Source organism: Lolium rigidum, chromosome 5 (genome assembly GCF_022539505.1).
Source record: "Lolium rigidum isolate FL_2022 chromosome 5, APGP_CSIRO_Lrig_0.1, whole genome shotgun sequence".
NCBI classification, from domain to species: domain Eukaryota; kingdom Viridiplantae; phylum Streptophyta; class Magnoliopsida; order Poales; family Poaceae; genus Lolium; species Lolium rigidum.
The window spans coordinates 125,876,447-125,889,676 of record NC_061512.1 but is presented as its reverse complement, the minus strand read 5'-3'; the positions used below and the strand labels follow the sequence as shown (position 1 = coordinate 125,889,676).

General features: G+C 45.5%; 2 protein-coding genes across 2 annotated transcripts; one reads left to right on the top strand and one right to left on the bottom strand.

The window, feature by feature from the left end:
• Positions 1-264: 264 nt before the first annotated feature.
• LOC124651101 (rust resistance kinase Lr10-like) lies at positions 265-9,338 on the bottom strand. Its single transcript, XM_047190242.1, has 3 exons — positions 8,486-9,338; positions 1,511-1,534; positions 265-1,337 (listed from the first exon to the last, which is right to left on the bottom strand). Exons 1-3 carry the CDS (start codon positions 9,336-9,338, stop codon positions 265-267), a joined length of 1,950 nt encoding a protein of 649 aa, XP_047046198.1.
• A 733-nt stretch (positions 9,339-10,071) lies between these two features.
• Positions 10,072-12,292, top strand: LOC124656371 (rust resistance kinase Lr10-like). Its single transcript, XM_047195128.1, has 3 exons — positions 10,072-10,837; positions 11,019-11,099; positions 11,205-12,292. The coding sequence occupies exons 1-3, from the start codon at positions 10,072-10,074 to the stop codon at positions 12,290-12,292; spliced, it is 1,935 nt and encodes a 644-aa protein (XP_047051084.1).
• Positions 12,293-13,230: the final 938 nt, after the last annotated feature.

The following is a 13,230-nucleotide window of genomic DNA, read 5'->3' as shown; positions in this document are numbered from 1 at the left end:
GAGGTGTCCATTTAGAATGACTGGGGCGCGCGTAGAAGACAAATCACAGCAATGACAGGATAAGATAATTTGGTAAGTCCTCATTTTCCAACTATTTCATTGCAATTAAAATCCAAGTGCAATATGTTTGGGCTTAATAGCACAACAATATAGTAGCTCATAAGCTAAATCAAGTAGCTAACATAGTTGACTAAACAATCGAACTTTCTACATGCTACTGGTACTAGTACACTTTGGTAATTGGTAATATGATCTTCATGTTTTTTATGGCATGTGGTGATTTTCAGATGGGACAAAGGGCTTAGGGGGCATCTGCAGATTATGCAACCTCCCCGTTAACATGTTTACAACCTTTGTCATTGATGGCCGGTTTCTTGGGTTCCACTGTATACACCATAGTGCCACAATAGCCAGCTGTCTCATCTTTTCTTTTTCTTCTCGTGTCATTTCCAATGTAACCACCATTTCATCCCCAATGATTATTTTCTCATAGATCCACTCCGGGAGGTATACCTGATTCTGGCTTTCAATACTTGGGTCTGAGTTCCTCCTTCCGCTCACCATTTCTAACACCAGCATGCCAAAACTGTAAACGTCTGACTTGTAGGATATCCCTCCAAAGTTCCTAGAGTATATCTCTGGTGCAATGTATCCCATAGTGCCTCTTGCCGTGGTCAAGGTAATGATGCTTTGGTCCCTTGCACACAACTTTGATAGGCCAAAGTCTGAGATCTTTGGACTGAAGTTGTAGTCCAACAAGATATTGTGAGGGTTAATGTCAAAGTGGAGGATGCGTTGATTGCATCCTTGATGTAGGTATTCCATTCCTCTTGCAATTCCTAAAGCAATATCCAGCATTTTGTGTAGTTCTAGGTGCTCTCGAGAAATACTAGAATTACCCGAGAATAAATATTTCTCCAATGAATCTTTAGGCATGAATTCATAAATGAGAGCCCTTCTTGTCCCCTCAGAGCAAAAGCCAAGGAGGCGGACAATGTTTGCATGGTGGATTCTCCCGATAGTAACAACTTCATTGATGAATTCCTGCCCCTCTCCATTAGAGTTTTCTAGCATCTTGATTGCCACGGGAACTCCATTTGGTAGCTCACCTTTGTACACACTTCCGAATCCACCATGTCCTAATTTATGCTTGAACCGTCTCGTTATCTTCTTAACTTCGGAGAAAGTGTACCTTGTGGGGTTTGATGTTCCATGCGTCTTGAGAAACATTTCGACCTTCAGATGTATCTCTTCGCTGTATCTTGTCTTTAGTGAAAGATAAAGAGCAGTGGCCACCACCAAAACAAGAACAACAAATGAAGCTGCCGACGATGTGGCTGAACACATGGAAATCAGCGTATTCATTAGGATTGGAAGTCATCGCTTCAGTAATTGTAATGGGGATGTGGTAATATAATGTGAAGTAGCTCTCTACTTTATTTTTTTGCAGCAGATAAATAGTTTTTTCCCCTTTGTTTGAATAAAAGTGATGTTTGGACAGAAGTAGTACCTGCAATGAATTTGACACGTGAACCTGCAAATACCAAAGAGGAGAATAAGATTTGGTTGTTTTATTATGACATTTTTCAATAATGAATTATTATAACTTGAGAAAGAAAAATTAAGATCCAACATTGTTACACGGTCAGTGCAATAGGATAAACTTTTGTTTTGGGGAAAATCCGTACATCATATGAAATACCGGTCAAATAGGATGTTGGAAAATCCGCATCTTGATTGCCACGGGAAAATTCGTGGAGTGTTCCCTACATCCTATTTGTTTTTTTTTTGTATTTGGTAGGGTGGTCTGACGAATATGACGTGAGCCAATTCTATTCCTCACATCAAACTGTCGGCTTATTACCCCAAAGTAATGTTGATAGTGATATACATATATTTTACAGCTTTAGTAGGATTACTTGTATGAACTAGCATTTATTTTGATCTAGGAAGGAACGATTCTTCGGAAGGCCCTCGCGTTGTCCTCCCTGGGCGGCACGGGGAAACCCTAGAAATCACAACCGCTACCCTCCCTTCCCACCCCTCCCCTCTCTCGCAGCCGCCATCGGAGGAGGCTGCCGGGATAAGCCCGCTCAGTGAACAATGGTGGCGGGGCTGTCTCCTCCCGTGGACGCACGGGATGGCTTGGACCAAGGGCGGCGGCCCTCCTAATATGCTCGGTTGTGGCGACCTTTGCGGCTGTTGGGGTGGGGCCGGTCGGGTCTAGAGGCATTCCGGCCATCTGCTTGGTGGTGCTCAACCATGTGGATCTCGACGAGATCTTGGCGGGATGGCGCATCCTAAGAACAGCCACGTCGGTGACCTGCGGGAAAGCGATGTCATGGATGCTAGAGGCGGCCGAATTTGGTCGGGAGTCTAGGGCTGGACAAAAAGCTCGATGCTCGGCGAGTTAAATGAGTGCCCGTTTGCTCGACTCGTTTAAGCTCAGCTCATTTTGTTAACGAGCCGAGCTGAGCATGAGTTTTTGCTCGTTAAGGTTAACGAGCTAAACAATCGAGCCGACTATGTTTGTGAGGTACTCGTTAAGATTGGTAACAAGCTAGGCTTCACCCGTTCTGACCGTGAGTCGCTTTAGTTATCTCAAATTTTCGGCAGGAAGGGGCCAAGCAAAATAGTGCTCTTTAACCGTGCTTGAAACTCTTTCGGTAGGATAAAAATGCTATGCTTCCGCTCTTCCTCACGCATGTTTTCTTTGCATTGTCTAATCCTAATGCCAAGTAAATAGCCTAGAGTTTGCTTACCGTGTTGGTATGAATACTGATGAGGTAGATATGTATGCTTAGCTACATGCGCATCCTTAACGAGCTGCTCATGAGTGCTCGCAAGAACATAATGAGTCGAGCCAAACAATGATTTCAGCTCGTTATTCTTAATGAGCTTAACGATCCGAGCCTTAACGATCATGAGCTTAACGAGCCGAGCTTTAACGATCCGAGAAGCTCGTTAGTCCACCCCGAGTCGGGAGTGGTCGGGCTTGGCCTCCTAGCGTGGTTTGTGCCTGGCCATGCTCGTGGTCTCCGCTCGGTGTGGTTGACATGGGGTCGCTGCACAGACCGCTGCCCGCAGGTCTGGAATAAAGGCGGCAGTCCTAGGGATCCTCTCGCGCCAAGATGAAGATCCGTTGGATGCTTGTCCTCCTTGATCTGGCCGAAGTGTTGAGTTCCAGAAGGATCCACCAGCAAACATCCTTGGACGCCTAATGTGGATCGGATGAGATTCGGTCGTGCGCACCCATGTTTTTTCCGACCGTTTGGTTCCATGAGGGAGCAGTGCGGTTACCATCACGCGACATGTCTTTTAATTCCATGGTGAAGTCGGAGGTGGAGAATGGCATGGAAGTCACGATCTGAGGACTAGGAATGGTGGTTCGAGTCTTTGCAATGATGAGGAACTTGCTTGGTGATTCGGACTTTGTAGCAGTAGCATGCGAGTGGGGGCGACAACACGAGAAGTTCAATGTCTTACCTTTCAAGGTGAAAATCCAAGGTCTGACCTTAATTGGTTGGGCTTGGCAATAGCCTTGTTAAAGGCATTATTTTAAGAGCGGGAACTTTTTTCAAGGTGAAAATCTAAGAGATATGATCAGGCGACAATGGTGCTTGTGCACTGTCTTTTTTAGAACTTAGACTTGAGGTGTTGTTTTGGTAGTGTTTGGGCTGCTGCTACAAGGACTAGAACACTATAGCGGGACTTTTCTTTTTTAGCTTCTTATTTTTTTTATTGGCTGCGTGTATCCGTTGTTGCAGAGACTGGGTGTAATTGGTATCTTTGTGATATTAATATATTTCTATTATAATTTTTTATTTTGATCTGAGTTTACCTTCAAATCATTGAAACCCCACTTATCATGGTGAGTAAAAATCCTTCAAGGAATGCAGTTGGTACTTGAAAAAAAAAAGAGGGAGAATAGAACCAAAGGAGATCTTAACTTTGTTTTTCGTTGGAGTAAATGACAAAATACTACCGCAATTGTGCCGGTCGTGACACGGAACTACCAAATGGGTAGCGTTTGTCCCATGACTACCAGTTTTGGGGCATGTTCGTGACAAAGAGCACTGATTTTTCAATTTACGCGTCTTAATCCAGTTTCTGATAGTCGGGACCCACTGTCAGGTCCTACGTGGCAAAAGCAAATGACTTTTTTCCACTATTTTTATAGAAAACCCCCTATCTCCTTTTCCCAAAAACCAATCAAGTACCAATGGACTTCTTCCTCGTCGCGGTTGTTGCCTAGGACGGCCAGCGCTCGCCAGCAACCGCGTACGAGATCCTGGCCTTGGACTTCAGGTACGCCAGCAGGTGAGCAGGGTGGCGATGGCCTTCACCCTGCGGCACAGGTGCTCGAGCTCCCGGCCGGAGTCGCCCTCGGAGCGCATCATCCCGACCTTCACCTCCACGAGCCTGTCTCGCAGTGCCTCCACCTGGGACTGCTGCTGCCGCAGCTCCTCCCTACATTCGCACTCCCCGGCTAGCAGGGCGCGGGCGCTCTGGTCAGGGGCGTCCTCCATGGAACCGCTGGAATTCGGGGGAGCAGGCAGATTGCACTCGTCAGCCAGAGGAAACATTCTGATTTGGGCTACAGACGATGGATCTGCCACCGAATTTGACCGGGGGAAATAGCAATTGCGCAGGAAATACTGGGGATTTGAGAGCGGGGTGGGGGTATACCTTCGGGCCCCGGGTGGGCTCCGTCGAGCTGCTGCTGTTATCCGCCGCTAGCGCCTACAGAGGCAGCGGGGAAAAGGGGGAGGGGCGAGCGCGGCTGCAGCGGGCGCCGTCGGGCAGAGCTCTTCTAGCCGTCGAACCGGCGGCGGTCGTGAGGACTGGGCGGCGGCGCTGCATCCCAGGCGCGAGGGAGCTGGATGACCGTGGACTAGAAGAAGTATTTGGAAATTTCTATTTCTTATTTTCTTCTATTTGGAAATTGGATCTGTGTGTGATAAAAAAATATACTTTGAGGTTGTTTTTGCAAAACTAAATAGCAGTTAAGTTTTCACGTCCTGACAGGTGGGCCCGAATAGTTAGAAAACGGTGTAACTCATCTAAATAACGAAATCAGTGCTTTTCGTCACGAAGATGCCCTAAAATTGGTAGTCATGTGACAGACCCTACCCATTTAGTAGTTCTGTGTCACGACCGGCACAATTGTGGTAGTTTTTTGTCATTTACTCTCTTTGTTGACTCGTCCAGTAGCATCCATAGAAACTTGAAGTTCCTGGCGTATTTGGTGCTGAATAAATGTTTGCGGGTGCTTCGGTAGACCCCCGCTCCCAAACTTAAACATAACAAGAGCTGAGATCTTTAGATACCTCTTCATAATTAAGGACATGATGATTTTTACGTCTAACTAATCAAAAATTAATTTATACTTTTGCCTCTTAGAAACCCGTACGTCTTAATCGCGAGCACTTGTCCAGTACGGGCCGAGTTCAATCAGAAGCCGTACGTGTTCATCGCCATGACCAACCACAATGGCGGTGATCTGCTCACGAGCCGGTCACCACCGTGGACATGGACTTTATGAGGGTACCATGCGTGTACAAAAACAAAAACCTAGAGGGAAAAGCAATAAAGAATCGTCTGGCAATCCCAGGATCGAGTGTCCCTTGATTATGTATACGTGAAGCTAGCTAGAGCTAGAGGAATCGATCCACCAGCCTGTTTGTTTGGACGATGTGTTTAACCTGTTTATAAATCAATTTTGCCTGCTAGTTGTTGTACGTGCGAGTATTTTCGAAAAGGATTTGTACGAATCGCTTGTTTTTGAGATGCACAATACAGGCTAGGATATTAATTAGAGCCAATTACCATTTTACCTTTAATGAGTTTGGGGGAGGGGGTCTACCGAAGCAGACTTAGCTTAAGTGACTTGATGAAGCTAAGTCTCAGTGACTTAGCCTCCTCCACCCTTCGTTCTAGATCGGATGTACAAGATTGTCTTAGATTTGAACTGAAAAATTAAAATTGCTTAGAAAGAATTGAATAAATTTCAGTAAAAAGGAAATGCATCGATGAGAAGTTATGTGGGTGATGGGATTACTACAGTGGGTAATTGATGAGCTTGAAAGATTGATGAGAGCTTTCTTCTGGAAAGAGAAAAACTCTGTGAATGGTAGTGACTGTCTTGTTGCTTGGGACTATGTTTGCAGAAGCTTTGAAGAAGGTGGGCTTGGTATCAAGAACTTGCGAATTCAAAATGATTGTTTGTTGACAAAATTCGTCCACCGTATTTTAACTCAGCCCAACTCGCCTTGGCCAGATGGGTGGTGGCTACACACCTGCAAGGAAAGGATTTTGGAGACAGGCCAACCACCCAAACCAGAGCGTGGAAACAACTGTGGGGGTTGATTGACACCTACAGAAATGCTACATGTGTTCAGCTGGGTGATGGGATTACTACCTCTTTATGGAAAGATAAATGGACGACTGATGGTCCTCTTTGCTTCCTTTTTCCAGCTTTGTTTTCACACACCACTAGGCCAAATATCTCAGTTGCGGACTGTTGGAGGGACGGAGTTTGGACTATCCCTTTTAACCACATCACCTCTGACCGGGCCGATCAAGAAAAGGAAGCTCTGTTTTGGTTCTTGGGCACATGTAATTTACAAAACTTACAAGGCGATAAGAAGGGCTGGCGTTTGGACAAAACAGACTCTTTTTCTGTTAGAAACCTATACAACATCATGAACTGGGGTGGTATCAGGCAAGAAGGTGCAGAATCTATATGGAGATGTGCAGCACCTAAAAAAGGTAAAGTTTTTGCCTGGCTACTGATCAAAGGAAGGATCAAAGTGAGAGTTGTTTTACTCCGTCAGAATATTGTGGAGGACGAGAGGTGTCCCTTTGGCTGCAAGGAAAGGGAGACTACTGAACATTTTGCTCTAAATTGTGGTAGAATAATTCAAATCCTTGCGCTCTTAGGGATTAATTTAACCAGCTGCGAGAATCTTACAGATATCTTTGACACCGCTAGGGAGAGCTGCCCGGCTCAGAAGAAGAATGGCTGGAGTTTAGTCATTACAGCTGCTTTGTGGACCACTTGGTTGGCAAGAAACAGGAAAGTTTTTGATGATGTTGAAACCCCAGTTCACATAGTTGCCAAGCAGTGCATGGACACCTGCAAGCTTTGGGCTCTTAGAGCCAAACATGAGGAGAAAGCTTCTATCCAACATTGGCTAGCAGATTGGGCTATATAATTTCCCTTCTCTGTGTGATTTTGCTTTTTCTCTAGATGTTCTCCCTCCCTGTAATCTCTTGCATGTACAACTTTGAGCTGCCTTAGCTCCTCTTTTTAATAAATTTTAGGTAGGGGGAAACCCCTTCCGAAATTCTCAAAAAAAAAAGAAGTTATGTGAAAGTTTCATCCCATTTGAATCAGGGGTTTGTAAATGAATAACTCTTTACTTTTTTAGCTCAAAAAGCCATTTATTTCTGAACCACTGATCCAAATGATATGAAAATTCCACAGAATACACAAAGAAACATTTATGATTTACTAAAAATATTCAAAATTTTCAGGGCAGTTTTATTTTTTTAGTTCAAATCTGAGGCAGTCTCTGTACGTCGGATCTCAATCATAGGGTGGAAGAGAGGTCACTGAGACTTAGCTTCATCAAGTCACTCAAGCTGAGGGCCTACCGAAGCATGGGCCATGTTTACGATGGAGATATTGCTTATGTTTATGGTATCTCAACTGTGTTTTTTCTATCTGCCTAATTATCGTGGATATGTTTATGATACATAAGACTTGGCTGGTCGTTAATTGAGCACATATACCCAGATCATTGGCGTAATTATAATGAAAATACATAGCAATATATGCCGAGGCTAGGCAGAAGTTTGGCAAACCTTTCTTTACTGAGGTCATCATTTTAGCTTTGTGTCATATTTGAACCAAATGAACGAGATAATGTTTTAGAACATTAATTATGTGCCTATGTTTAGGTCCTGGAGGAGGAACTTCATTCATGAGATCACTCTGCATATGCATAGAGTGAAAGCAAAGCAACTTTGATGATTTATCAAAATGGATTGACAACCTAATGTATTTTTTTTTTCTGTGTAAACATTGTTCAACCTCCATAAATTTGCTATGGAGCTTTAAGCCCTACAGTCTTTTCTCCAAAAATAGTGTAGATAGTTTTTAATATATTTTTGACCACCCAGTTTTTCTCCAACGTTACTACATCTATGGATTCAAAACATGTGACCATATGTTTTTCTCCTTTCATTCTTAATGCAACTCAGATGAGAATTCACATGATCTTATAATGTGTTTCTTTTTTGAAGCTTGCTTCCCAAATGGTTTGTCGTACTGTCATGCAAATAATTTGACAAAAAAAACTCGTAGAATTATCAGCATGTTATATGAGCCCATTATAAATAGTGAATTCTTATAAGAGTAGGAATTATAGCAAACTAAAATATGATGGAGCAGGTTTTGTCAAGTTAGAAATTCACATACCTTTATGAGGTTGAGACAAGCAGAATGTGATGTTCCTTTGTGAGCTGAATGCACAGTATTGCCCATTTTGTTCGCACTTTTGGCATTGATAGGGAACAGATGATTGCTCTGGTTCACTCCAGCTGGCTTCTATGTGATAAAAGCGGTGGGTTTCTTCTTCCCCAACTTGCTTTGATGTTGATCCATAATATCCTGTGCTGAACATCGGAAATGCAGCATCCGAGACGACCTTGCAATCCAGTGGAAGATCGTACATGTATGCATAATCGTCCACCAAATACGAGAAGTGAGTTGTGTTGCTAAGGCAGGAGAGTGGGCCAGCAATATTGTCTGCAGCTGAGACAGAAGCATAGTAAGTGTCTTCGTCGTCATAGACGGGAAATTGAGTAATCCCGCTTGGCGTGAACTCCCTTGAGCAGCCTACAAGCGTTCCAGTTCTGCTGTAGTGCGGAGTACAGGGATGGTCAGCATCGGCCGGTGGTGAACTTGCAGAGATGAATTTCTGAATCACAGTGCATGCGGAGGTAAGCGGAGTGATGCTGAGGGCGGCACTAGTGTAATTTATGGCGGTGACATTGCATGGGCCAAGAAATGGGTGAAGCATGATGGTATCTTGGCCAGAGCACGCTAGCTTCACGCATGTTGTGCCGCAGGATGATGATGATGATGTGTTGCTGGAATCAAGCGGTTCAAGCCGGAGTGGGAACCGAATCTCGGGTCCATCTTTGCTGCACCGGTATGGAGGACAGTTTCTAAAGAAGTCTTGGTCATCCCAAGCTGCAGAAGCTGTGGCCATGTAAGTTCCGTGGCTGACGAGCCAGACCACCAGGGCTGTGACAAGGAATGTGCTCATCTTTCTCGTACCGGGCTGTATAGATGAATGAACATGAAGATGAAGGTAAGCCACGTATTTTGAGTAAAAATAATAATTATAGGAGAAGAACAGTACTCCAAGTTGTGTTTGCGGAGGAGGAATTACTTCCATTACGAATCAATGCAATCCTTCAGTCGTCAACTGTGCATGGTTGCAAATGAAGCCTAAGTGGACTACGTCACTAGAATAGAATCCCTGACCTGATACTGACATGTATCCACCCCCTGCCAAATCATGGCAGCATATACCAGCATCCCTGCCCGATGATACTGAGAAGGAGTCCTGATACTGACATGTATCTACCCCCTGCCAAATCATGGCAGAATATCCCAGCATCCCTGCCTGATGATACTGAGAAGGAGTCCTGATATTGACATGTATCAACCCCCTATTATCGAAAAATGTATCAACCCCCTGCCAAATTATGGCAGCATATCCCAGCATCCCTGCCTGATCATACTGAGAAGGAGTCAACAAGGTGCCTATTACATATGGCAGCATTCTCCTTTTGTTGGCATATGACAGAAAGTTGGCCATCTCTGCCAATGACCAGATATTTCTGCAGGACCTTTATAAATCTTTTTTTATCATATATTGCTATGTTGTGTTTGCTTTCACACTTCATACTTACACTGCGGATGCTGATTTTTACTCCTGGAAGTTTTATGAAAGGACGAGAAGGGTTTTCCAGTACAAGATAAGAGACCCTACAATGAAGGCAGAACAAGAGCTAACACTTGAATCTTTGATGAGCCCGTTTCATGGTTCTGCTTGTTTGCAAGCCACAATTTTCTTGTGTGTGCTTGCAATTCTTTCATCAGATGTTCAAGCTCGACATGATATTACAGATAGTGATAGGTACACCTGCCGTCCTTTCTCGTGTGGCCATCTCCAAGGCGTCCAATACCCTTTCCGCCTGCGAGGCGATCCAACTTGGTGTGGTTCTCCGTCGTACGAGCTGTCTTGCACTGATAGCAAGGCTACAATTCAGATCAACACAGGGACATACTTTGTTACCGAGATCAACTACAAGTATTCTTACTTCTGGGTCGTGGACGCGAACCTGGACATGAGCAGCAGTTGCCCTCTTCCTCGCTTGGATCAGCGTCCTTATCTATATGGCCTCCAGAGATCAGACGGCCTCATCGAACTGAAGCCTCGACATGATATTACTTGGGCTACCTTTGTGAATTGTTCACGGGCGATCACGAACAGTCGTGACTACACACTGGTTTCCTGCCTAAGCATGAGGTCTTCTTTTGTCTATGTGTTGATGGACTCTTTTTCTGTTGGAAACCTTAAGCCTTCTTGTGGGTACTTGGCTATGGCTGCTTTGGACGATTGGAGCATGCAATACAATACTGCAAGTCATGGAATTCTGGTAGAATCCCTAAGGAGAGGATTTCCCGTCATGTTTCCTGTAGACTATAAAAAGTGGTTGTGGAGCGTCAAAGGCTGCCTAAAGAGACATATTGTGTGAGTTTGGGATCTATATACCCTTCTTCTGTTTTTGCACATGCATATATCCCTGACTTTCATACCTTTTCTCGCTTGTCTGCAGCCCAGTCCCTGGAAATTCAAAGGCTGTTCTTGCATTGCACTGGATTACGACCATATTCATGGTTGATTTTGAAATCTTGTCCTGCTCAATAGGAGTAGGTACTATTCCTTTGGATGGATACCTCAGCACACTACGCTTTACAGCAGTATTCTCCACGACAATATTGAAGTTGATTGCTGGTACGTCGACTGAGTACATAACTACATATCTAGCTACACTGCTAGCTAGTATTGAAGTTGATTGCTGGTATGTCGATCCCACATAAAGTTTTTCTATATATGCAGTACTATGCAGGATCGTTGTTGCACCCCTCGTGGTATTGTTCTTCCTTGCCCACAAGTACTGGAAAACAAGGATCATAATTGATGCAGTCGAGAAGTTTCTCCTGATGCAGCAAATGATCGGCCCGAGAAGGTATGCCTACACAGATATCGTTGCGGTCACAAGAAATTTCAGAGATAAGCTGGGTCAGGGTGGCTACGGGTCTGTTTTCAAGGGTTTTCTCCCAGGCGATGTCTATGTGGCCGTCAAGATGCTAGACGGTAAATCGAGCTGCGATGGAGAAGATTTCATCAGTGAAGTCTCCACCATTGGCAGGATCCACCATGTCAATGTGGTTCGTTTGGTCGGGTTTTGCTCGGAGGAAATGAGGAGGGCGCTTGTCTATGAGTACATGCCCCATGGTTCTCTTGACAAGTACATATTCTCGTCCGAGAAGAGTTTCTCCTGGGACAAGCTCAATGAGATTGCCTTGGGCATTGCTAGGGGAATCAACTACCTGCACCAAGGTTGTGACATGCAGATTCTGCACTTTGACATTAAGCCGCACAACATCCTTCTTGACAGCAATTTTGTCCCAAAAGTTGCTGATTTTGGCCTCGCTAAGCTATACCCAAGGGACAACAGTTTTGTGCCATTGAGTGCCCTAAGGGGAACCATCGGGTACATAGCTCCTGAGATGGTATCCCGGAGCTTTGGTGTCATATCCTGCAAGTCTGATGTTTACAGCTTCGGCATGCTGCTGCTGGAAATGGCCGGAGGACGTAGGAATGCCGACCCGGATGCAACGAACTCAAGTCAGGCATTTTACCCATCGTGGGTGTATGACCGGCTGACTAAACAGGAGATGGGTGAGATATCTGCTGAGATGCATGAGCTGGAGAGGAAGCTGTGCCTTGTTGGACTATGCTGCATCCAGATGAAGTCTCATGATCGCCCGGCGATGAGCGAGGTGGTAGAGATGCTCGAAGGCGGCACTGATGGCCTGCAGGTGCCTTCCAGGCCATTCTTCTGTGACGATGGGCAGACCCCTGTAGTGGAGTCTTACCATTTCTGCTCTGAGCTGACAGCCATTTCAGAGGAGGACGAGTGAAATTTGGTGTATGTTCGATGTAATGTATTATTACGAGGTGGTGAACATGTCTTGTGTAGAATTATAGTAATGTTCATATATACAATTGTTCTTGGGATTGTATCCTGAATCCAAACATATCATGTGCTCAAAGACTAGAATTTTAAGATGTATCGATTATGAAATTTTAGTTTCGCTCCTAGACCTTGGATAATCTCCCATGTTCACAAAAGGACTGAACTGTGAAGAAAAAAACCTGGCTGTTATTTACCCCCTCAATAAATCTTCCAGCACCCCATAGACAATCAGCACCCCGTGTAGCACCCAGGGGCACCCAGGGGCGACACTAGCGCCACCAGAAGCCTCTTTCCTCTCCGACTCCCCTCGCCGCCACTGCCCCCCACCCTCTCTGCTGTGGTGGGCCCAGCGGCCAAAGGCACCCGGGGTGGTGGTGCGTCGGGGGCATCCGCACGAACTTATGGGGCGATGGCGGTTTGCCCACATGCAGCGACCAGGGCAGTGCCCTGTGTCGGTGGTGGTGTAGATCTCCGGTGGCGCGTGGATTTGGGCTGCTGCCCTTCGTTGGCCGCCAGGAGGCTATGGCGCAGGCAGCCGTGGCATCCGGCATTGGCCTAGCGCGACCCGGAGTTGCGAGCCAGGGCATGTGTTGTTCGCAAGAGCTGCTCTGGCGGAGGTGGCGGGCGGGCGACGCCGCTGTGACTTTCTCCTCTGCTATTCTAACCGGTGGTATGGGGCGGCCGATTTTGCTTGCACCAAGACAATGTTCTACTTATGCTTGTCCTCATTCATCTGGCTGGAGTGTCGAGTTCCAAAAAGCTCCGCCGGCGAATTCCCTTGGGCGCCTTATGCATGGAGATTGTTGGATTGGATGGGATCCAATCGTGTACACCCATATTTTTTCCGACCGTTTGATTTGAGGGAGCGGCGCGAAACTCTGC

Bases quoted from the DNA above. Each gene is read 5' to 3' on its own strand.
- LOC124651101 (XM_047190242.1), bottom strand. From the start codon at position 9,338: ATGAGCACATTCCTTGTCACAGCCCTGGTGGTCTGGCTCGTCAGCCAC. The intron at 1,535-8,485 runs GTATGTGAATTT...TGGTATTTGCAG, and splicing joins CTTGTCTCAACCTCATAAAG to GTTCACGTGTCAAATTCATT. The intron at 1,338-1,510 runs GTACTACTTCTG...CCATGTGTTCAG, and splicing joins ACGTGTCAAATTCATTGCAG to CCACATCGTCGGCAGCTTCA.
- LOC124656371 (XM_047195128.1), top strand. From the start codon at position 10,072: ATGAAGGCAGAACAAGAGCTAACACTTGAATCTTTGATGAGCCCGTTT. The intron at 10,838-11,018 runs GAGTTTGGGATC...CAATAGGAGTAG, and splicing joins CCTAAAGAGACATATTGTGT to GTACTATTCCTTTGGATGGA. The intron at 11,100-11,204 runs GTACGTCGACTG...CTATATATGCAG, and splicing joins AATATTGAAGTTGATTGCTG to TACTATGCAGGATCGTTGTT.